The following is a 26,572-nucleotide window of genomic DNA, read 5'->3' as shown; positions in this document are numbered from 1 at the left end:
GTAACCACTGCCTGCTACACAAGTAAATATCACACCATCACTGCGAGGACTATAGGATGTAACCACTGCCTGCTACACAAGTAAATATCACACCAGTACTGCGAGGACTATAGGACGTAACCACTGCCTGCTACACAAGTAAATATCACTCCAGTACTGCGAGGACTATAGGACGTAACCACTGCCTGCTACACAAGTAAATATCACACTAGTACTCCAGGTTCAAGAACATCTTGATGGGCTCCTCTCCAGCCAATAAGACAAATTTAGTGTGTGACAAAAAATGAGTAAACTAAATGTAAAGACATTCCAATGTAAAGATCGTACCTTTTTCTTTAAAAAAGTAATTATGTCATAATGTTTGATTCAGTTAGGACTGCATATAAGTAATAGAGTCTTAAAAGTCAATGTTTTTACAACTTCTTAACAGAGTTAAACTATTTAAAAGTGTTTCAAATGAACAAACAAATGTTCTACCTAAGTTCTAATGTGGGCTCCAACTGGCCTTGAGGCATGGGCCCAAGCGTAATGAGCTCCTTCGCGCCATGGTTGCTACGCCACAGCTGTGGGCCCCTATTGCTTGTGGGCCCGGGTTCATTGAACCCCTTCGCGCCATGGATGCTACGCCACTGTACATAAGGCAAATTAATTAATTGATTGAATAATATTTAATGTTTGAAGGACTACTTCATAGAACAACAAAATCCTATATGAAACATTTATCCGTAGCAACGGATAATAGATGTGCAAAAAAAAAAAAAAACAACATTTCCAGTGTATTTGGTGATTCCAGTAAAAATATAAATTGTTATTTTAATTAGTTTAAATTTGAATTTTATCAATAAAAATAGATCTCTATAACTTAATGTGTAGCTTTAAATTAGTTTTTCACTCTTTAACTCACTACAGTTAGAAATTTGCTTTAAATTTTTTTGATGAATTTGCAAAAATCCAATACAAGTTAAGTAGGGGGTCTAACGAAAACCAGAAAACATGGCAAGGGGTCTACCAGACAAAAAAGTTTGGGAACCACTGATATAAACCATGCAATACGCATCTCGTTCGGGAATTTCCGCTACGTGTTGTTTGATGCTATTATCGAAGTATCTAGTTCCTGTTCGAATGTGTCCTTGCATTGGGGATCGACACAAGAAAGGCAATGCAAACCTGAAAACTCCAACCAGTCATTTCCTGGATTACATCCCTTTCAATACTAGAGAGAAACGTTATTTGTCTGTGTGTGTGTGTGTATGTACATTGGTCTAGTCGTACTATCTAGAAAGCTTTCAGTCAATCGAGGTAATAGTTAAGATCTAGATCAGTAGATGATATCATAGATCCATTAGTCATTAGCTAGATCTATTTCTTAGACTTTGTAGTCTAGATCTAGACTAAATATATCTAGTAGCTAGTCATAGCATAATTGATAGTAGTAATTTTTTAAAGGGGGTCGACCTCTAGGGGCATACGATTTAAATGTAATCTGAATCAAGATTTAACACTAATGCGTTAATATTCTTTCAGTATTTTTGAGGAGCTATTGGACCTCATTCACCAATCGTAAACAAACAGCATTTAGCCACGTGATAATATTGAAAAAACAATGAAAAAAAAAACGTATGATGTGACTGCCTTTATGGATTACGTAATTTGTATAGTAGAGATAGAGAATCACGTGGCTAAATGTTGTTTGTTTACGATTGGTGAATGAGGTCCATTATGTAATTAATTATTATATTGCGTTTCATTTGTCTATGATAACAGAATTTGCCCCTTTTATAGGTTTTATTTCAAGAAACAGAGATGATTAAATCCTATGTGGCCCAAACCTCCAGCAGGACGACATGACCAGGTTTTTTTTTTTGCAATGGTTGTGATAGTTCTGAATACTTTCATATTCTTTTCTACAGACTGTATGCCCCGATTATAAATAGAGGATGGTCTGTAGCGTAGTAAAAGGACTCAATGAAAGAATATATTTTGTACTAATTAATTACTCTGCATGGTATCTGTTTTATATTTGCACTCAACGCAGAGAATTGACTAATTACTAACCCTATACATGTAGAGACAGCTAAGAGCATGGACTTTTTTTCTTTTGAGGATTCTCGACCAAAAAAACGGAAGTGGCTGATATTTAAATTATAAAGTTGTTTTTTTTAAATTTATTTTTGTTCATACAGTAAACCCTAGAAAATGATGCACAATAAAAAAGAAAGCCTCGATGTGGCGGTCCTTCGCGAAAAGATTCGCATCAAAAGTAAGTAGCTTCACTGGGACTCATTTAATTACACAGCTGCCCTAGAAGTTCTGTTTGTGTGATTAACCGGGATATGCAAATAGGCGTAATAATATTTTAAATAGAATAGTACTTTTTCCCCATAAGTATTTCGATTAAGCAATATTTGCAATTATGTGGTATGAACTTATACGGCCTATTTCAACGGGGTCTCCATAAAAGCAATATTTTTGTTTGTTTTGATCAGGGTGTTGTTTTGCCATCTCAGTGAGAGCCTCAAAAACTCTGCCTGGTACCTATTTAATCAATGACCAAAAACAACAAAAACAAAAAAAAATCTAAAAAAATTACTTTTATAAAATCAAAAATGCCCGAAAGCCCTAAATTGAAAGTTGCATGATATTGTTGTATTGTATACTTCAGGCCTTTAACTATGCTGCTAAGCCCTCAGCCTTTAAGCCATATATAGGTTTACGGCCACGTGATGTATTTCAGAAATCGACCGGAAAGTCTACATGGATGAAATGGAAAGAGTCCTGAACGGAAACAGAGAGAAGAGAAACGCTTTGCGTATCGGGAACGACTGTCTGCGATTTATGACGCGGCGACAAAATAACGTAAGTTAATTTTTTTTTTTAAATTCGAGGATCTTTGAAAAGATTTCTGTTGGACATTTAAAAAAAAAAGAAGCAATAATTATTAAGATTAATACTTTAGAGAACATCAAATTATAGTGATTATAGTAGATAGTTTATATTGATAAATACATTAAAAGAAAGTTTCCTTACGACCTTGTGGTTATGGCAGATGATGTAGAGTTCATTTGTTTCTGCGGCCCACGGGTTAACGAGGGTGTCAGCGGTCAGTACAGTTACCCAACTAATACCAGGTACCCATTATAGATAGGTGGACTCAGATTCGCCTAAAGAAATAAAAAAAAAAAAGAAATAAAAAATCCAAGTCTTCACCAGGATTCGAAACCAGGACCCTAGGTACGGAAGCCAAGCGCTCTACCGCTCAGCCACCGCGCCTCCATGTAATACTACCGTATAGACTCATGAAATGGAAAACGAACTGCAAAAGTAAGTACACATGCAGTCAGTTAAACCAATGATGTGTTTGTGATTTTACCAGAAGCTTTTTTAAATAGAAATAATCAACGTGTTAATGCCGACTGACAGTCCAAGATATACAAGCTAGATTATACAAAAAATGAGTGGTTAAAAAAAAAAAAGAAATAGAGAAGAAAGATAATCAAATTATTTATAAGACTACGGCATTATCCCCCCTTATTATAAAATCTGCAATAAAACAAGTGCTGTCCCTAGTATCAATCATCTTCAAATAAGATTTTAAATCGAAACACCAGGCTTTACTCATAAGGAGAAGTTCATGGAATGACATTGTCATGTGAATCAAGTAATGAAACATACGAGTGCATATGTGATGATAATAATAATAATAATAATAATTTATAGTTTTATAAAGAGCTACTTTCATGCTTACTGCATGCTCAGAGCGCTATGGTCTAATCTCTTTTGTGGACCAGTGGGGGGAGAGGGTATCTGGAAGAAAGTTATCTGGGAGAAGGTTTTCCGTGCTGCATTTAGGCGCTCAGTAAACACAACTCTGCTCGTTTGTCGGGTGTCGAATCCCGAACCCCCTTCATAGGTAGTTAAGCTAAGCCAAGTTCAAGTCCTTAGCCTCTCGACCACGCTTCCCCCTAAGGTATTAATGTATTAACTTAATGTTTTAAAATGGACGTATTTTATCAAGCAGTTCAGGGTCAAGTCGAAATAGATTGTAAAAAAAAAATTGTTGCTGTTATGATTTCAGATGACAAGGGCCATCAACACAAAGATATTCGAGAGTCGACCCAACAGCGAGAAACTGCCAATGATGAAATGTGACCTCACAGTACGTAAGTGATTTAATTCGTTCGCAACTTTTCAGATACAGTTGAGAATCAAAGTGAATTGTACAACTCGATTACTTCAAAGATGACACATCTGAACACATTTAGCAAAGATTAAGCTGGTCCCTTTTTTCCCCTCTCTTTACAATCATTTCTATTCCTCATAGCATTCACACCTTTTAACATTCACACTTTCTAACATTCACACCTTTTAACATTCACACATTTTAACATTCACACTTTGACATTAACACTTTAACATTCACAACTTTTAACATTCACACCTTTTAACATTCACACTTTCTAACATTCACACTTTAACATTCACACTTTCTAACATTCACACCTTTTAACATTCACACTTTCTAACATTCACACTTTTTAACATTCACACTGTTTAACATTCACACCTTCTAACATTCACACTTTTTAACATTCACACTGTTTAACATTCACACTTTCTAACATTCACACTTTTTAACATTCACACTGTTTAACATTCACACTTTCTAACATTCACACTTTTTAATATTCACACTTTAACATTCACACTTTCTAACATTCACACCTTTTAACATTCACACTTTCTAACATTCACACCTTTTAACATTCACACTTTCTAACATTCACACCTTTTAACATTCACACTTTCTAACATTCACACCTTTTAACATTCACACCTTTTAACATTAACACTTTCTAACATTCACACTTTTTAACATTCACACCTTTTAACATTCACACTTTCTAACATTCACACTTTTTAATATTCACACTTTAACATTCACACTTTCTAACATTCACACCTTTTAACATTCACACTTTCTAACATTCACACCTTTTAACATTCACACCTTTTAACATTAACACTTTCTAACATTCACACTTTCTAACATTCACACTTTCTAACATTCACACTTTCTAACTTTCACACTTCTCTTATCACTACATTAACAATGCACATATCTACCATTGGTAAGCCTAATATACTAAACTAAAGTTCCCCTTTCAGACTTTGTGGTCTATAGGGTAGATGATGTAAAGGCCATCTGTTTCTGTGGCCTACGGTTTACGAGGGTGTCATGTGGCAAGCACAACGACCAACGCCTTTACTTTCCCCAAATAACGTCAGGTATTCATTAGAGCTGGGCAGACACAAGAGGCGCCCAAAGGTCCCGAAATTAAAAAACGCAGTCTTCACTAGGATTCAAACCCTGGACCACCGGTTTGGAAGCCAAGCCCTTTACCGCTCAGCCACTGCGCCCATTATAAGCAGATGAAATGTTCAACTTGAACATTTCATCTATCACCCAAGCCATGGACGGCTGACTGGTCGTGTGGTATGTTCTCTGGACTATGGTCTCATTGTCCTTGGGTTCGAACCGTGCCAGGGGTTTATGGCTAGGATAGAATAATCTTCTATTCTGAAATAAAATTCAAAAATGTAAAACAAACCATTTCACCTTACTTTGTTGTTCACACATTTTGATTATCCATTAAAAATGTTCTTTCAACAAAACAAAAGAACAAGCAAAATAGATAAAAACCTTAAAAGAAAAGCTTATCTAAAATGAAGAACTCCGCACTTACAACTATATCTCTCAGTATTGTAGAAGCTATTTCCTTTACTCTATATCAAACGAAATAATTATTTACCATTAATTAAGTGACTAATTTGTTAATAGTTTTTATTGATTCATGTTTTGTTAGGTACAATAAATGATTGTTTAGAGCTTCAACTTGATCTAATAATGGCTGTGGGAAAAATAACGAGTCCAATTATCTAAGGGAACCAAACTCTACATATTTAGCCATATCCGTGAATACTTAAGGATTAATTTCCCTTGTTGATATCCAACAAAATAATTATTTACCAGTAATTTATTGATTAATAGGTAATTTTGTTTTATTTATTCCAGTCCCGTCTAAGCCAATGAATAATTGTGCTCAGTTTCAACTTGCTCCGAGAAAAAATGGGAGAGAAATAACTTGCACTAATTTTTACCAGACAGACACACATACAGACAGACAACAGAGACATTTGATATAAGATATGTAAAAATACTAAATGTTAATGAATAATGCTAAGTGTTTTTTTTCGTTTCTTTTCCCCAAGACTTCCATTGTCAAGAACGATAACAAGCTGTTTAAATATGGTAAGAGGCTGATGAAGCAGGACTACAAGAGGGAACAGAAAGAGTATGTCAAGAAGTTTCAGGAGGAAGAGTTGGCCAGGGCGCTGGAGGAGAAAGTGCGTTCAGAGGAGGAGTTTCACAGAGAGTGTGAGGTAGGTTTAATCAGGCGAAAGTGGTCAGATAGTGTGGGAGGTTTAATCAGGTGGATGTGGTCAGAGTGTGAGGTAGGTTTAATAAGGTGGAGGTGGTAAGAGTGTGTGGTAGGTTTAATCAGGTGGAGATGGTCAGAGTGTGAGGTAGGTTTAATAAGGTGGAGGTGGTCAGAGTGTGAGGTAGGTTTAATAAGGTGGAGGTGGTCAGAGTGTGAGGTAGGTTTAATAAGGTGGAGGTGGTCAGAGTGTGAGGTAGGTTTAATAAGGTGGAGATGGTCAGAGTGTGAGGTAGGTTTAATAAGGTGGAGGTGGTCAGAGTGTGAGGTAGGTTTAATAAGGTGGAGGTGGTCAGAGTGTGAGGTAGGTTTAATAAGGTGGAGGTGGTAAGAGTGTAAGGTAGGTTTAATAAGGTGGAGGTGGTCAGAGTGTGAGGTAGGTTTAATAAGGTGGAGGTGGTCAGAGAATTTTACAGTATAAAAATCAAATCAAATTGTCCAATTCCTTTGCCTCAAAGTTGTTGTTTTTTTGTGGACAGTCCAAGATACAGGGAGGGGATTTCCAGGGCAATGTTTCTCAGTCTTAAATGTGGCGCCAGGGTAGAAACGATCGTTAGAGGAGACGATTAAATCAATAGAGCAGCCAATCAGAACCTCACCAACTCCATTGAGGTGATTAAGTACCAAGTCCATTACTCTGATACCTAGACGCAAACACAAAGGAACACACAGACTAGATAAAATTAATTTGAAACAAATTGAAATGACTTACTATTTAGCAACAATTATTGATCACACCATGTGACGACGAATGAAAAAAGTAGCCCAGTGCTGGAGATTGTGTCTTGGGTTAACTCACAGAAGCATTGAGTGAAGACTGTCTAAAAGAAGTTCGACCAAAGAGGAGAGATCGTACATCATATAAATAGACAGGAGAGATTACTATCCTAAAAATAAATATACGTATAAGTATTGACCAGGATATGGCTTCATAAGATAATAACCATACAATAGCAGCATTAGAATATACAAATAAAAAGATTAAGAAAATATGATGAAGTTGTGAAGTTTCGAACCGGATTCGCACAACGGATCTTTTTGGCAAAAACTACCTGGTCAAGTCATTTTTTTGCATTCTACGCGTGATGCAAGAATATTCCAGTTTCTGCTCTCTACTGAAGTACATTATTGTCGATTTGATATGCAATATGTATTTGTTTTTCGATTTAAAAAATACCACGACATTGTGATATAGACACCTCAGAAAATGCGTTTTCAAAGCTCAGAATGCAGGAAAAACATTCGGGAGCTCTCAGCTCTCAGACCCCATAGCTGCTAAAGGAGAGTTACCTACTAACTTTAGATAGATCCTATTAAGACCAAAACTGCCTTATTGATCCGTTTCGGATATTTGTTGCGATTGCAAGGACTCTCAATTAAAAACAAGAACATTCTTTAAAAAGAGAACAGACACAAGACACAAAAGCTCGTTGAGTAACTAGACACAGACTTCTTGGTCCTTTTCATGTTCTCTTGTCAACCAGTAAGGTTTGTAGTAGTTTTAGTTTTGGGTACCAAAAACAAACCAGTAAATGAATGAACAGATTAGCAGTTATAAATATTCAGTACATAAAACGGGGAAAAAATATTCAACACCCGCTTCAGCCTTCATCCCAAGTCTTAACATAAACATTTGGTTAGAACTGAGACCTAATCCATGCATAGGCGAATATTAGGGCCAGTAAAAAAACAAAATGGTCGCTTTTTCACGTATCTAAATGTCCAGCCATCTGTCCACAGTCTTTTCTTAGCCGGCAAGTCCGAGTGGAAGAGAGTAAAAACAGATTGGTCTCCGCTAAGCTGGTTTACAAAAATCTGCAGAAAGTATTGGCAGAACTGGACAAGGTCAGTGCTAGTCTTTACTAATGTTTTATATCTAATAATCTCATTACAATAAATAATCTTCTGCAATGGTAGTACCTTCAGTTCTAGAGCTTGTTACCCAGATCTGAGTTTTTTTTTCTGGAGATGTGTTTTTGTAAATATTTTAGCTCGACCTAGAGAATGAATTTATTCAATTCGCTACATATATCTGTATTTTATTTCGTTTTTATTTGGCCTACACAATGCAGCACTCATCATGTGTCTCTATAGATCGTATGGTCTGAAAGCCGTGCGTGAGTGTGTGTGTGCGCGCGTGTGCGTGCGTGCGTGTGTGTGTGCGTACCTGTGTGTGTGTGCGTGTGTGGGGGGGTACCTTTACTTTTTTACTTCACTAAAGTATGTCTTATTCTTCAGTAACTTATGTTTCCAGAATTTAATGGAGTATCCTTTCAAGATCAAAGAAATCGAAGATAAAATCATTGACAGAAAGAAGGAAGTCAGTGATTTTCTGGAGCTAAAGGCCGGCGCCTTGAGGTTCTTAGATATTGAAGAGGTAATTAGATGTAATAATGTACATTTTGTGCACATATACATATATATAGGTATCAGCGTAATGGACTTGGTACTTAATCACCTCAATGATAATAATGAATAAAAGTACTTGGAAATCGTACGGATATTACGTAACTGCCAAGGGGTGTGAGGTGGGGGTGGAGGTGAAAAAAAAATATTTAAAAAATGTACAAGGGGGGAGAATGGTCTGAAGATTTGCTAAATAACAAAACAAAAATATATATATATTTAAATGAAATAACAAAACTTCTTGATATCTGTTTAAATTTATAAATATATAGTTAATATATATCTATTATAAATTAAATTTCTATTAATAGTAATAGGTACAGTAGTCCCATGAATTTCGAAGGTCAGACTTTCGCTGAAAGCTATACCACAGGTTTTCAAACAAAAAGTAATGGTAAAACGGCCACGGCCGCCCTATTTATAAAAACAATACATTCTATAGAAAATGAATACGCCATCGAAGCGCGAGAGAATTCAAAACTTACACTATTATTATTTTAAAATATCAATTTTATGAAAATGATAGTTTATGAATAAATCATTTCGAAAATTCGAATCTTCTTGTAATATTACGCTACAGGAGGGGTAGTGAATTTCTGAGTTTTGTTACGGAGGGGGGGATAAAAAGGGGATTCTTTGGGGTTGCGTAATATCCCAACGTTTAGAGAGCCATACACTGTGCTAACTGTTTCACCTTTGGCCTGCTCCAATGTTCAGACACAGCTTGGACCGCTGAATGAGGAACTGAAAATAGTCAACGCCCACTTCGAGAAAATTATCAGCGTCAAGAAACAAGAGCTCGATGACAGGCGGAAGAATAATTCTTTGGGCAAGTTTTTGGCAGAGAGAGTGAGTAGCGCGAAAAATCTGGCCAAGAGATTTATGGCCAAAAATCCATTAGTTGTTGCCTAACAATATATAAGTTTTGATAAACAATAAAAGTTGGTTGCAAAATTCTAAAAAAACAGAGCACGAAATACTTTGGTAGAGGGGAAGAAAGTCAGAAAATTGTTGCTAGAGCGAATAGCACTGAAGTCACATCAGTCACATCAGTCAAAATGGCTCTTGCTTTTTTTTTTTTTTACTTTGTTTCATAGAGTGTTTTAGATTTCATTAATTTGTCTTATCTCCACACGACTCCTACAAAAGTCCGAGCTGCTCGTAACTTGGATACCAATCGGTCATGGGAGTTGCCGAGTTGGATACTTTTAAATCATAATAATATCCACGCATTAAAACTTACATCAGAATAATAACACTTTGGTTTCCTTGAGATAAAATATTGTGTTGACTTCTTTGTAATGTGTATGGCATTTTTTCCAATCATAAACTGTTACAGTGGAGCTTACTGATGAAATAGTCTTGGTATTTTGAGAAGCTAAATGGGATGATCTAATACCCGAGTGTAAGCCTCGTATTCTTAATAAGGTGGAAATGTAAAAAAAAAATTCAACTTAACGAACTATGAGGAGAAGAAATAAGAGTTAGGGTTAGGGTTTAACCCAAACAATTGTTAAAACACTTAACATACAGTATTGAGCCGCGGTGGCCGAGTGGTTAAGCGCTTGGCACTCGAACTTGGTGTCCTGGGTTTGAATCTCGGTGAAGACTAGGCTTTTGAATTCCTAGGGTGCTCCTGAGTCCACCCAACTCTAGTGGGTAACTGACTTTAGTCGGGGAAAGTAAAGGCGGCTGCCACATGACACCGTGCTAGTTAACCGTTGGCTAAAGAAACAGATGACCTTAACATCATCTGCCCTATAGATGGCAAGGTCTGAAAGGGGAACTATACATTACTTTAACCTACACTATAACTTTATGTCAGTAATAGATTCACAAACGTGGATAACATGAAGCTAGAAACATAATGATTGACATCCAATTATTGTTTTTTCTTTTTTTTTAAACCATCTCTAAAATTAATTCTTAAATAGTCAATAAAAAATAACAGAATCTTCGTCTGAAAATATCCCTGCTTAGTCCGAAGCTAGATTTAGTTTTATTGGAAGCTAACTGTTGTTTCTCGCAATGTAAATTCATTCATTTACACTATTAAAACAGTCCACGACTATAGTAACACAAGACATCAACATTCTAATTTTGTCTTTATTAGTGATGATTTGTTTAGTCATAGTTCAAGTACCATTAATTTGTTGACTTCGGTGTATCCAGAAATCTGGCGTTCTTATTGACAGGCAGTGTTACACATTTTATTTTGTATTATTTATTTACGAGATGAAAGCCTGGCCATTACTTATGATCGGACGATGTCTCCCACACAGCATTTCCCAACTCCCCTCTTCAGGCAGACGATGAATACAAAGGAAAGGCAAATATCTGATGCAGTTTGGGATCAGTAGCGCCACAGGCTCGGTCAGGCTGTAGCACAGTGTGCCACAACCTGCCTAAGGGTCACCAGCTCTTGCTTTTTCCCCCGAAGTTGTCTCCTGAGGCCTTTCCAGTGCTTGTGTATAGCCGCAAAGGGGGCAGAGGCTTCGTGGGCGAAGGTTTAATTAGTAAGCTTCGGGCAGGAGGGGCTCGTTAGCTTTGGCTCGTAGAAGTAATCTTAGAGTCCAAATGTTTTATACTAACTCAACTAAAAGAGACTGTTGACAAAAGAAAAATATTGAGATCAAAGACTTTATTGTCACATTAATTAGTTTCATACAGTTTTATCTAATTTTACTAAATATTCTTTTGATACAAATTTCTTATATGAAAAAAAAACATTTAACTCTTTCCCTCCGAATTATTTTCAACGTTCCGACAAAATTCTTCATTTTTGCTTCAATAACATTTTCGTTTGTTATCAGAAAATGTTTTATTGGTATAGGGTTAAAGGGGAATGCACGCTCTTATTCTATAACACAAAGTAAAATTAATAAAATCAAACCAAACATTAATGTAATTAAATAAGATTAGTAAAGTAAAAGCTAAAAAAATGCATATTTCTTACAGGAAACTCACGGATTCAATTTCACCGGAAGTTCAAGTGAGTAAAAGATGTATAGTGAACTTAAACGATTATTTAGTGAATGTTATAGCAATGACTATATGATGTTTCTTGTAGTCCAATACAATGTATATTGGAATCATCCTTGGATTGTAATTTATCCGATACGGAAAGTCTAATCTATTTCATGGCACTTGTAAGCCAATCATCTTTGTTACCTTAGAGGTTTGGTGAACAAGCATTTTTAACATAAAATTAACACATTGTTTTGGCGATGATGAACAAGACATGACATCTCTGTCACTTGAGAACGATTCAAGATGATTATACGTGTCACGCATGTCCTGATCATGACAATTACAAAAAATGTAAAGAAAAAAATAAAGATTGCAAAGTCCCGACCATGCCCCCCCCCCAATATCAACAATGTTATCATGGCCTCACACAACATAAAGCAGCGCTATGGCACCCCTGTAATAATGCAGTGGCTACCGAGTCACATAGGTGTAACTGGCAACACTATTGCAGACTCCTTGGCCCACCATGGAGGACAAATTCCACCCACTGAACAGGCTGTAAGCTTTCATCATGCCCTGGCTATAATTCAAAAAACAGAAATGGAAATGTGGTTTGAGTGCTGGGACAAGTCCCAAAAAGCCCGTGGAGTCTGGGAGCGCATGAGACGCCCTTGTCGCACTTTCCCGTGGTGGAGGCTGTCCAGGCCTGAGCAAGCTATGATAGCACAGTGCAGGACAGGCCACTGTCCTGTTTGCTCTTATTTTTTGCTGCTATGGCTAAATTCTGATTTACGGTGCCCCCCATGCGGGGAAGAAGAGGAAACCGTGCCTCATATTCTGTTTGACTGCCCCAGACTTGCTGGTCTCCGTCTCGACAGGTCTGGGAAACTTCTCGACCTGTATGGCGACATTTATGCACTACACAAGACAGCAGGGTTTCTGTCCAGGGCTTTTGCAAGAGAAGATTTGAGCCTCTCAAGCCATTACTCAAATGGAGTTTGATGATGATGATGAATTTTCTTTATTCTTTTTTTTTACTTGCATGTAAGTCCTTTTTAAGAAATAAGTTTTTGAATACATATAAAGATAAAATATACCTTTACAGTAAGAGGAATTAAATGAAGGGCAAAGGGATGTAACTTTTGTTTCATGATATGATAGTAATAAAAATAAAGTTGTCTTTCTTAGTTTGTTATCTCTAGCATTGACCAAGTAAGATTGAGCTGATACGCTTGCTTTTCTGTCAGACATTCAGGAAATGAAGATCAAAGCTAGGAACAAGGCTTTGGTCAACGCACAAGACATGATTCTCGATCTCATGGACGCCATGTTAGTGTCGGACATTAAGGTCAGTTAGTTGTCAAACAGTCAAAGTAAACATTTTAAATAAATTGTTTTAGCTGAGTTGCGCCTAAGCCTGAGTGGGGATAAAGAATTATAAAGACTGACGAATAATAAACAACATTGTCATATTTTTTGTTCACTCTCACATTTTTGTGACATGTATGTCCAATAAAAGGGAAAACTAATGTCATAATTTGCTACAGTTGAATTTATTAATAATTTCATAATAACATTGATTCTTTAGCTAGACTGTGGACCACGGGCCTATTCCGGCCTTGCGAAACCTCTGCCCTTAGAACGTAAAGAACCAGCTGAGACTTCAGCCCATTGTATTTGACGTAGATTATAGAGTCATCTTCATTAATTGATAAAGAGAGTCATCTTCATTAATTGATAAAGAGAGTCATCTTCATTAATTGATAAAGAGAGTCATCTTCATTAATTGATAAAGAGAGTCATCTTCATTAATTGATAAAGAGAGTCATCGTCTTTAATTTATAAAGAGAGTCACCGTCTTTAATTGATAAAGAGAGTCATCGTCTTTAATTGATAAAGAGAGTCACCGTCTTTAATTGATAAAGAGAGTCATCGTCTTTAATTGATAAAGAGAGTCACCGTCTTTAATTGATAAAGAGAGTCATCGTCTTTAATTGATAAAGAGAGTCACCGTCTTTAATTGATAAAGAGAGTCATCGTCTTTAATTGATAAAGAGAGTCACCGTCTTTAATTGATAAAGAGAGTCATCGTCTTTAATTGATAAAGAGAGTCATCTTCATTAATTGATAAGGAAAAGTCTTTGCCTAGTTTGTGAAAGTAAAGTTCCCCTTCCAGACCTTGCGATCTATGGGTCAGATGATGTAAAGGCCATCTGTTTCTGTAGCCCACGGTTAACAAGGTTTTCATGTGGCCAGCACAACGACCAACCACCTTTACTTTTTCCCAACTAATGTCAGGTAATCCATTAGACCTAGGTGGACTCAGAGGCGTCCTAAAATACCAACATTCTAAATCCCAGACTTCATCAGGATTTGAACCCAGAACCCTCGGTTCGGAAGCAGAGCGCTTTACCACTCAGCCACTGTTTGTGAATGAGAGTGTTTTATAACTTGGTTGTCAAAGTGGTCTAAAAAGAAGCGCGACTTGTTGTTGGTCTCCTTGTGGATGATTATATTTACTCTCTTGGAACAGTAGACATGAGTAGACTGTAGAGACCTTTTCTGCGGACACACATTTAGTCCACATATAACGCTGGTAAAGGCTGCATTCACTTTGGTGGTAGAAGTACCAGCCATTTTTTACTTGGCACGCTCTCCTTCCATAGCTGATTCTAATGCTTTGTTTCGATGTCCATGGCCTTTTTGGTCACCATCTCTCTCCATGTAGTGTGGTTAGTAATATGTCTTCAAAATAGTCAACAGCGATGTCCACTACTTTCCGTTTGACTACGTCCACATGTCGGACGTGGGGGACGACCAGTTTTTCTTTAACATGTCTCGAGTTGTCCATAAAGAACAATTTTCGGGATATATTCCTCCTTTATCCAGCGGACATGACCAATTTCATACTCAATCCAGCGGACATGACCAATTTAATGCTCCATCCAGCGGACATGACCAGTTTAATGCTCCATCCAGCGGACATGACCAATTTAATGCTCCATCCAGCGGACATGACCAGTTTAATGCTCCATCCAGCGGACAAGACCAATTTAATACTCCATCCAGCGGACATGACCAATTTAATACTCCATCCAGCGGACATGACCAGTTGCATACTCTATCCAGCGACATGACCAAGCTCATACTCCATCCAGCGGACATGACCAATTTAATGCTCCATCCAGCGGACATGACCAATTTAATGCTCCATCCAGCGGACAAGACCAATTTAATACTCCATCCAGCGGACATGACCAATTTAATACTCCATCCAGCGGACATGACCAGTTGCATATTCTATCCAGCGGACATGACCAAGCTCATACTCCATCCAGCGGACATGACCAAGTTCATACTCCATCCAGCGGACATGACCAAGTTCATAGTCCATCCAGCGGACATGACCAATTTCATACTCCATCCAGCGGACATGACCAGTTGCATACTCTATCCAGCGGACATGACCAAGCTCATACTCCATCCAGCGGACATGACCAATTTAATGCTCCATCCAGCAGACATTACCAATTTAATGCTCCATCCAGCGGACAAGACCAATTTAATACTCCATCCAGCGGACATGACCAATTTAATGCTCCATCCAGCGGACAAGACCAATTTAATACTCCATCCAGCGGACATGACCAATTTAATGCTCCATCCAGAGGACAAGACCAATTTAATACTCCATCCAGCGGACAAGACCAATTTAATACTCCATCCAGCGGACATGACCAAGTTCATAGTCCATCCAGCGGACATGACCAAGTTCATACTCCATCCAGCGGACATGACCAATTTCATACTCCATCCAGCGGACATGACCAAGTTCATACTCCATCCAGCGGACATGACCAAGTTCATACTCAATACAGCGGACATGACCAAGTTCATGCCCCATCCAGCGGACATGACCAAAACCATCTGTCGGACAAGACCAAGCCAGTGCTGGTGGCTTTGTATGAAAATGGTAAAAACTCTGGGAGGATCTGTTGGAGCATGTATCTCAATGTTACACACTCTTTCTTGCCATGGGATCTTCAACGTCCTCGGCAGCTAGCGCAAGCGAAATGAATTTAATTTTCTCTGCAGCTTCACGTACGTAGCCCAGGTCTCACTACCGTACATTAAAGTGATAAACAAAAAACATATGCCTTATAGGCCTCTATTTTGGTCTTTGTAGTGAGTCTTGGGTCCTACCTACCTGGCTATGAGCAGCATATAACTAACATAGTTTAATATGTCCTGTAGAAGTGTATTAATATTTATTTGAAGTTTCATATGATGTATTCTTTCATGTTTTACAATTTGTAAATGTTTGTTTACAATTATTTCATGTTTGAAGACCATTGTGACAATATATAGTTTTGAAGAAATTCCTTATATGTCTTCTTTTGTTATATTTTTCAGTTAAGGTAATTTGAATATTTAGTTTTTTAATGCATCAAAAGTGAAACACACTATTGACATTGAAGCCATACACACACATACGATTAATATAGGCAATGTTTTCCCGTACTGAATGATGTGTTTGTGCTTTTGAAAGTGTATTTTTAACTGGCAGAGATATGAAAGCGCAGATCTAGAAAAACAAGGGAGACAAAAATCTGCTCATCTGAATACGATCAAGATAAAGGAGCTCTTTATCTTTCGGCTTGATTAACGTCGCCCGGCCTCTCTCCCTCTCTCCTCCTCTCTATGTGTGTCGCAGGACCCCCCCCCCCCCCCCCAAAAAAAAAAAAAAAAACTGGACAAATAGAAAAAAAAAACCTAGACGAGTAGGAAGGGTCTGGGTGAGGGGGTGTATCGGTCAGTGTCAAGCCAAGACGTTGAAGATAATTTCACTATCTTTCTATACACCGCACTCTTTGACCCGTTGCTTTTTAATTTTTTTTTATTTTTTTTTATATGCATTAAATCACTATTTATGGTTTAGGAAATTAGGACCACATTTAGGCACGCCACTGACATAACGTGATAGAGATAATATATATTTTTGTAGTGCATCGTCTGCCTTCCTATAGCGACTTAAGTAGAGAGGCCAACTCTTGAAACTCATCTACGGTCACAAGTTTGGCATTTTTAATTTTTAATCACAAAAATTAAACAATTATTTAATCAATTAGCCTTATTAATATATATATATATATATATATATATATATATATATATATATATATATATATATATAATATATATATATATATATATAATAATAATAAGGCTAATAATACTAAGCTCGAAATCTTAAGTTTGAATTCAGACTCAAGCGAAATAAAAAATGAAAATATTGAAAAGGCAGACTTTCAGACTTAAGGCTGTCCAGGTATATCTAGTAGGTCTTTTGCTCAGGGATCTATATCTTCTAGAGGGGCAAGACGTAGTGACCTGGGAGCATTGGAAACACAACTCGCCACCAAAATGACCCCCATCAATCATGTTGACCTGTGTCCTGTCCACAGTTCGTGGTCGATTGCATTGTGGACCAAGATGACGTCACCAGGTTGCTGCGGAACGAGAAAGAGGACAAGATGAAAGACAATGAGTTTCTGAGAGCTGACCTGGCCAGGCTGACCCGTAACCACAGCGTACTGATGTACAACGATGTCAAACAGGCCAAGTAAGTCACTTAAAATCAGAGCTCTTTGATCCAAAGACCAAAATAACGCTTATCTGTCCTAAAGCTCCTATCTATTACTTATAGTGTCAAGAAGTTAACTAACACACAGTCTAGGGATGCATTAATAGCAGTGCTTCCCGAAAAACGGCCCTAGGTCCGGATCTTTGGTTCAATCTGGTCTACAGAAACGTCGGCACAACTTGTAAAAAACGCCCGCCCCCTCCCCGCCCCTAAAAAGAAGGTTGAAAAATGTATCTTTACCTATGTTAGGGCCTTCACTTTTTCTCTGATGGATTGATACCAAGACCTTTAACACTTTAATGTAAAATCTACCGTCTATTTTTTTTTTAGTGGAACATGATAATAAGTCAACATATTTGTTTTAAAAAGAAAGTGTGTCTGTTTAAAACAAACCACAACATACTAACAGCACTTGAAACAAGTGTGTCGGAATTGATTGGAATATTTTCCAAAATGAGACAAGTAAAAAAGTCTCTGATAAGCTACGTTTAGTTTCAATTCGCTCACATTTTAAGTGAGAAATGAAGCCATTTTCCAAAGCATAAACAATGTAAAACAAATATCCCAATAAATAATGTAAGTACTAGACTCACGGGTTTCTCATAAAATTAGTTTCAGGTCTATTTCGTGGTAATGTGGCCCGCGACACGAGTGTTGGAAAATAAATTGACCCGCAGGTCAAATTAGGTTGGGCATCACGGATTCACAGCATTGCAAATAGTGGAGGGTGCACGACAAAAGGGTCGCCCAAAGAAAAGCTGGCTGAGTAACTTGGAAGAATGGACGGGCCTCTCTCTTGATATCCTGGCTAAGAACAGCTGCTGACTAGATAAGAGGAGGGACTTAGGTACGCGAACAGTCGCAGCACCCCTTACGACGAAAGTCAACGGACAGATGAGAGGGCGGAGCCTTTACAGACTAAAACTAAAACATCTAAAAATGTGTGAATTTAATTATAAAAACTTGGGTATAAAAAGAAAAAGCCTAGCCTTGAGCAAAAGAAATGAAGCTGCCTTATTCAAGAGAAAGAAAAAAAAAAAGCTGCCTTACCAGCTAACCCAAAAACAGATGCATGTACATGCAAGAACTGGGGCTAAATCTGTCGCTCTAGAATTGGCTTGATTAGCCAAACCAGATTTTGCCCCGTGTCAAGACGAAACCAATACCAGTCACTTATCTGGGAGCATCCAGAACGAGACATGTATTAAAGAGGATATGAGAATCTTTCAAAATAGAAAATCCTGCCCAGGGATTTCACTTATTTAAATCCGTTCCTGAGACAGACAATTATGAAACAACTAGGTTACTTCATCAGAGATCTAAATCTCTAAGTCTGCAAAATGTTGGGAATCCCTGATTTCATAAGATTCTTCTGTTCAGGTTTAATTATATAGTTGTTATGTTTCATCACAGCCACAGCCATATGTGCCACTTTGGCTGCCGACCTGGCAACTGTTATTAAACATGATAACATTGTAGAGCTATTAACTCTCTCCTGTAGCTGAGTGTCAGCGCGTGCTTTAATCTAATCACAGGGTCCGTGAACAATTAGAGGACTCCCTGAAGATCGAGAAAGCCGAACGTGAGCGATTCGAGGCTCTCGAGCTCTGTCTGCGCAACCAGGATCGACTGTTGTCGGAAATCGCTGTCTCGCTGCAAGCCATGTTTGAAAAGATGCGCCCCATCAAAGTTGCTGATGTAAGTGATTACACGAAAGCGCGGGTTGTGGGCTGCAGTGGCGTAGCTAGGAATTTTGTCGTCATTTTGGTGGGCCCGGGGGCTTGACCTCTTTGGAGGTACCTGCATTTTACGTAATATTTACTATTAATTGTAATAAAACACTCATTTAGAGGCCCCCATTTAAGTGGGTGTCCCCGGGGGGTATTTTCAAATTCTCCCCCCCTCCTCCGCCACCATAGCTAACTTCACATTCGCTTTCACCTATCGTTTGGTCTGATGGACCGCTGGGGCACCACACAAGATCTGTTTAACCTTCTTTCTCCATTCTTCTCTGTCGTTGGTCTTTGATAGAAATTCATTCTGTGATGTTCTTTCTGAAAATATTGAAACCTACCTTTTTACCTGCCTGGGTGGACCACTTCGGGGGCCGATTCTGAGTTTGTGTTTCTACACAAACTCTCTTTGTAACCTTGTTTTTTTGTTTATGTTTTGCATGCTTCGGATGTTCCTTCAGAGTTAAAGAGAATCTACTTTCTAGTCCCAACCTCCCGCAGGACAGGATATGAACCCAGAACCATCGAGATGACCGAACGACATTCCATCGCAGCCAACAACCAACCAAACCAGACTAGTATACACGATTTGGCTCACGAACTAACACTGTAGAGTTCTCAACAACTATTAACATGTTCTTGAAACTTTTGGTAGATTGTTATAATTTTTTAAAAAGTTTAATGTAAAATTTGAATGTTTGAAGTTTTCTGTTGTTTTTTTAGGAGAACAACATCTACAAAGGAGACCTGATTGAAGACATTCGTAACTTTATAGTGAAACTTCAGAAGACAAAATCGCTGATCGAGAAGCGAACGGTACCCGTTGGAAGAGTCAAGCCACTTATGGTGGGTGAAAAAAAAATGCGTTAACCAAATGAAGATTGTAGCCGTTAGTTGTTACTGAGGGACAGGGCCGGCCTGTGCGGTCGCAGTGGGCCCCGCGCTTTCATAGGCCCCGCGCGAATTCAGGGTGTTAATTATTAAATTAAACCATTATAACTTATTGGAGGCGCGGTGGCTGAGCGGTTAAGCGCTTGGCTTTTGAACCGGGGACCGAGGTTCAAATCCTGGTGAAGACTGGAATTTTTAATTTCGGGATCTTCGGGCGCCTCGAGTCCACCCAGCTCTAATGGGTACCTGACATTAGTTAGGGAAAGTAAAGGCGGTTGGTCGTTGTGCTGGCCACATGACACCCTTGTTAACCGTAGGCCACAGAAACAGATGACCTTTACATCATCTGCCCTATAGACCACAAGGTCTGAAAGGGGAACTTTTTATTATAACTTATATATATTAACAGGGATTTCTCCTGGTTTTACAAGGCCTCCTAGAAATCTGAAAATTATTAAAATCTCCGGAAAACTCATAAAAATCTACTGAAAAATATTCAAAGTTTTCATTTGGGGATGCCATTAAAAAAAAAGGCATTGTGAGCTTTCTTTTAATAAAATTTATTGCAAAGACAAATGTATTTTCTAATTTAAATTCTTAATTTTGACATTATGCTTATCCCTACCCAGACTAGGCCATGCGCAATCCGTTCCGCATAGGGCCCGCAATTGTTAGGGCCGGCCCTGCCGAGGGATTAAGATCATTTTACAAAGTCTTCTCCATAGACAAACACTTATCTTATCGTTTTTTAAATTGAACATACAGATACTATACCTAAATGTGTTCAAATGCTAATGACTTTACTTAGTTAACTATTGGGAGGCGCGCTTGGCTTCCGAACATGGGGTCCCTGGTTCAAATCCTGGTGAAGACTAGTATTTTTAATTTCGGGATCTTTGGGCGCCTTTAAGTCCAACCAGCTCTAATGGGTACCCGACATTAGTTGGGGAAAAGTACAGGCGATTGGTCGTTGTGCTGGCCACATGACACCTTCGTTAACTGTGGAGCACAGAAAACAGATGGCCTTTACATTATCTGCCCTATAGGCCATAAGGTCTGAAAGGGGAACTTTACAGGGGAAAATTACAGGGGAACATTACAGTAAACTCTTACTAACTTTGACGATCTCATAAACTAATTATCAATGCAATATAAATTATAATTTAACTATGTCCATACAACAAACTATATTCCGAGCCAATTATATTTTTAAACTGATTATTTCTGTGCCAAAATAGATAGATGACAGCTAGGACAGCGCTGTGGCGTGAAATACTTCAGTTCTCCTTAATGTTGGGACTCAAAGACAAGCCTTAGTATTATTAATATTTCTAGCAACTTACCAAAAATTTTTTTTTTTTTAAATATTCGTAATACCAACATTGCATCCTCTGTGCGCTCTGATGAAAAAGCGAATTCCTTTTTTTTTTTGCTCATTTTATTATCAGCTTTACCTGTCCGATGATAAATTCACATATTTATGTTTGACCATTGAACTGTAGTATAAGAGTTTTTCAGTTATGGCGGAAAAACTATTTATAGCTAGCTTTTCTTATTCTTTTGGGACAACACTATGACGCAGCGCCAAGAAGAACGCATCCCGTTGTCCTTGTACAATGTCTCAAATACAAAAAGTATACATTTAATCTCTAAACCAAAACCTTGACATTAACATCACGTTTTCCTTTTGGTTTCTCAGCTACGCCTATTTAAAGAGAAGAGAATCCCACAGGACTCCATCCGTGTCGAGGTACAGCATTCCCTCATCGCCGGACAGATGACCGCCTTCGAAGCCTTCGAATCTGACCAGCCGGGATACATCTCCCGCGAAATGCTCAAGGCTAGGGCGGAAGAGCTGAGCGCCAAGAACAAGAAGATTAAGGCTCCTTAACGTCTTAGGGCCAAGACTGTCGATGTGTGCTTTTCCTAAAAATACAATGTAAAAAGATAATCGCTGAACAAGATAAGAGAAAGTGGTTTATATAATTTTATTATTTCAATGTTGAAAACAAACAGGAATCCAAAAATCTTTACATTTTTTGGACCAAACTTTTATTTTATGGAATGTCTTTTTTTAAACTATATAAACTCAACAAATTTTTATTAACTTTTATTAAAGCACTAGTCCCTAGAGGATACCAGACTACACATTTCTTGATGGTTCTTTTAATTTTTAGTTGTTTGCTTTGAGGTCACATCAAAGAGAACTTCTTTTGGAGGGCTAGAGAGCTCCACATCTTTTCGCCAAGAGTTTCCCTTTCAGTGTTCTACTTTTGCCTAATTTATAATATATGTAGTTTTAGCTTATCTAGAAGGTTTATAATTATATTTATTATTAAATCATAAGGTCATTCGGAAATATAGTCCTTGACTCTTGTCGGTCTCTGCAACTGATTCTTTGGTTGCTGAGCGTTATGTGTAGTTCGTTTGATTTCCAATAAGTCATCTGATTTTAAAAAATTACAAATAAAATTATTAATTGTGGCCTAGATTTAGGTAGATTGGGTTATAGAATTTGTATTGTGTGAGTTTTCGCATATATCGTATGTATAATTGAGACTTACGTCTAGTAGAAATTCAGTACAATGTCTAATTGTTTTGCTGGTGACTTTAAATTTGCAGTGTTAGTTTTCACATAAGAAATTTTTCATAGATAATATACATTAAATTTTATCTCAGATACACGAATTTGCAATTCTGTTAATATTTGTGAAAGTGGAGAACATGGAATCTTATATGTATTTATAAATGTTTGTTTAACTCCAGTTCAGCGGTGTTTATTACTCACTTGTCTCCCTTGTTCGTAATGCCTATGGTTTTAAGAACATGTTAGCCGCATAGCTCATAATTAGGCTTATATAGACTGATCTTTTACTTTCTAAACTTATGCACTGACAACCTGGGGATGAAAAATGGCTTTTAATTTATATTATATATACACTCTTTATATAAGCCTCTGGAAATATAAATATTGGATTCGTTACGTGTGTTTTTTTTTTTTTTTTTCAATTCGTTTGGTAATTTTCTTAAGTTTTTTCCCTTTAATGATTTGTAATTCTTGTCTATGTCAATTTCCCATTTCCTGTTTAGTTGTAATATCTATTTTGATTCCCAGCGAGAATCATGCTCCTCACTTAATTGTTGACGCTAGATGGAAGAAGAAATATTTCCTAATGCTTAAGAAGAAAGTGTTTTTTTTTTTTTTTTGGGGGGGGGGGATGTTCGGATGTTCCTTCAGAGATGAAGATTGTAACGTGGGGATGGCGGCTGGTAAGATTCGAACCAGAGTCCAGTATTAAGGGGACAGTATTGAGCTTATACTACACGACTTGTTAGTCACAAATAAAAAAAAAATGTTTCCATGTTTTATTAAAGTCTAGAAATATTGTGTTTTTCTCCTAGATAAAATATTTTTAGAAACAGATGCAATGAGCATGCTCAGCGCACGTTTGTGGACATGTTGGGAGAAGTCTTTGGGAGGTTGCCGTGTTGCCTCCAGGTGAAGACATTTTAGATCGAGCCACATTTGATTTACACAACTCAGCCATACATCTCCTACTGTTTAGGAGGTCACTATTCGAATGTCATAGGTTAAGTCTTATAATAATCACCATTTAGCCGTAGTTTGTTTTACCGCGACCAAGCTGAGCTGCTTCATGTACAGTGACCAAGCTGAGCTGCTTCATGTACAGTGACCAAGCTGAGCTGCTTCATGTACAGTGACCAAGCTGAGCTGCTTCATGTACAGTGACCTAGCTGAGCTGCTTCATGTACAGTGACCAAGCTGAGCTGCTTCATGTACAGTGACCAAGCTGAGCTGCTTCATGTACAGTGACCAAGCTGAGCTGCTTCATGTACAGTGACCAAGCTGAGCTGCTTCATGTACAGTGACCAAGCTGAGCTGCTTCATGTACAGTGACCAAGCTGAGCTGCTTCATGTGCATTGACCAAGCTGAACTGCTTCATGTACAGTGACCAAGCTGAGCTGCTTCATGTACAGTGACCAAGCTGAGCTGCTTCATGTACAGTGACCAAGCTGAGCTGCTTCATGTACAGTGACCAAGCTGAGCTGCTTCATGTGCAGTGACCAAGCTGAGCTGCTTCATGTACAGTGACCAAGCTGAGCTGCTTCATGTACAGTGACCAAGCTGAGATGCTTCATGTACAGTGACCAAGCTGAGCTGCTTCATGTACAGTGACCAAGCTGAGATGCTTCATGTACAGTGACCAAGCTGAGATGCTTCATGTACAGTGACCAAGCTGAGCTGCTTCATGTACAGTGACCAAGCTGAGATGCTTCATGTACAGTGACCAAGCTGAGATGCTTCATGTACAGTGACCAAGCTGAGCTGCTTCATGTACAGTGACCAAGCTGAGCTGCTTCATGTACAACTTGAATATATATATACGCCTTTTAATAATAATAATCTTTATTGTCCGTAAGAAAATTTGTCTTACAATTTGTGCATTACGCTAAAAAAAACATTGTAACAATAAAAAAAAATGTACATTCATAAAAGACTCACTCATAATTTACATGTGAAAAAGTTTATATCAAATTGTTTCTATTTTTTTTATGGTAAAATCACAGAATCTTGACCCAAAGGGTGATTTTTTATTTCTAGAATCTTTTTAGCTTTTTTTTATGGATTTTTATCTCAAACAACTGCCCAAATGGTTTTTTTTTTTTTTTGCCAATGACTTTACCAGCAGCACTTAGGTTTCTATGGAGTTTATTTTTATTTCTAATGCTCAGATTGCCATACCAGGCAGTCATATTAAACCTTGAAATATTGCAGATGTGACCGTGATAAGACCTACCTGTTCAAAACTTAATAGGATTAGTTTGCCACTTTAACATTCATGACTGTTGTGTTTCATGGCGCCTTCAACCTACATTATGTTTGCTAACATCGCTATAATGAATAAGTATTTTAAAAGGTTATATCACCTCAGTCTGTCTATCAGTCTGTGCATTATATAGTTATAAGCAAGAAAAAGTAGGTGTCCATGGAATAACAAACAAGATATAGCTTGGAAACAAATCAGAGGGCGAAGCCGGTGGGTAATAAAGATTTTATTATATAAACAACATGTACCTATTAAAGAAATGTATTTACAACATATCAAGCCAAACATATAAAATATTTTATTCAGAGACATAGGCCCAATGATAGTTAAACTTGGGCTTTTTACTTCAATAACCTTCTGTCTAGAAATAGCATGTTATTTTATACATGGAAAGATCTAGAAAATGTATTTCTATGGGTAAAAAAAAAAGGCGGATCTCGATAACATATAACGATTCCAAATGTCTGCCTCTTTTTTTTTTCCCTCATAAAAACAAAATGTAAATCGGCTTTTATGTGTAATGAATCTATTGTAATGAGTCAGGGCGAGCGATGAGCGAAATCGAGGCTTGTGACGTCTTCACATCTAGAATGGGCCAGATTTTTTTTCTTCTTTTTAGCCCTTTATCTTTTGTTTCCCGCCAAAAGCTGATCAAGCAGGCCGTTGGCTTGTCATTGACGGCTGCTACACATTTCAATTACGGAAAATTAAAAGAAAGCTCATGGCCGAAGGGAGAACCTTCGAGAGTTGCTGTTTTTTGTTGTTGTTGTTTTTAAGTTAATTGAATAACCAGTGAACGATTTAATTAGGACCTATTTTGTTTTGGGTAATTTCACAAGTTGAGGGGCTACTTTTAGTTTGACAGCTACCCTGAGCAGGGCGCATATCACGTATGGGGTATACTAAAGGCAGACTTTTGTGTGTGTGTGTGTGCGTGCGTGTGCATGCGTGTGTCTGTGTGTGTGTGCTGAAAATTGGTTAGCGCAAGAGCGGTGCTCCAAGAAAACGTTTTTAAGACCAGCTTAAGCCCCATCAACATCTGCTTCAGTGCTTGCAGGCGGCTTCCGAACGAGACACTGGATACTAGTTAGCACTAGGATGTATCCATGTAGTCAGTTTAGCTACGTCTTATCTTATTAAATACAGACGTTACTTCAAAAAAGAAGATGATTACGTCCTACGCGTCATGCATTTAGTCATGCATATTAACCAATGACCTAAATTCTGCCAAGTCGCTGGTTTTTCTGGCTAGCTCAGGCAACCCATTCCATGCTCTAATAGCACTAGGGAAGAAGGAGTATTTGTACAAATTTGTCCTAGCATACGGAATGAGGAATGTGCCTTTATCTTTGTGTCTTTCTGAGTATGTTATTAAATTTTGTATTTGAAGATTATGGTTCAGTGTTTATGTATTTGCTACTTTACTTTTAAGTCTTCTAGCCTGAAGGCTTTCTAAATTTAGTGATTTTACTAAAGGTGTTACTCTAGTCAAACGTAAATATTCGTTTGTTATGAATCTCTCTGCTCTATTTTGTGTCTGTTCCAGTTTCTTAATGTTTTCTTGAGTTGAGGGTCCCAAA

General features: G+C 37.8%; 1 protein-coding gene across 2 annotated transcripts; it reads left to right on the top strand.

Moving 5' to 3' along the window:
- The first annotated feature begins 1,120 nt into the window (after positions 1-1,120).
- LOC106052713 (uncharacterized) lies at positions 1,121-23,124 on the top strand. Of its 2 annotated transcripts, XM_056045256.1 has the most exons (14): positions 1,121-1,299; positions 2,184-2,260; positions 2,735-2,856; positions 4,076-4,156; positions 6,271-6,441; positions 8,238-8,342; positions 8,752-8,874; positions 9,621-9,752; positions 11,862-11,895; positions 13,121-13,221; positions 17,339-17,496; positions 19,053-19,215; positions 19,974-20,096; positions 21,841-23,124. In XM_056045256.1, the coding sequence occupies exons 2-14, from the start codon at positions 2,197-2,199 to the stop codon at positions 22,030-22,032; spliced, it is 1,569 nt and encodes a 522-aa protein (XP_055901231.1). In that variant the 5' UTR covers positions 1,121-1,299; positions 2,184-2,196; the 3' UTR covers positions 22,033-23,124. The 2 variants fall into 2 exon arrangements, with proteins under 2 accessions (XP_055901231.1, XP_055901232.1); XM_056045257.1 differs by lacking the exons at positions 1,121-1,299; positions 2,184-2,260 and having other exon boundaries at positions 2,840-2,856; positions 4,076-4,160.
- Positions 23,125-26,572: the final 3,448 nt, after the last annotated feature.

Source organism: Biomphalaria glabrata, chromosome 10 (assembly GCF_947242115.1).
Source record: "Biomphalaria glabrata chromosome 10, xgBioGlab47.1, whole genome shotgun sequence".
NCBI lineage: Eukaryota > Metazoa > Mollusca > Gastropoda > Planorbidae > Biomphalaria > Biomphalaria glabrata.
Note: the sequence above shows the minus strand (reverse complement) of the source record. Positions and strands in the feature narration are given on the sequence as shown.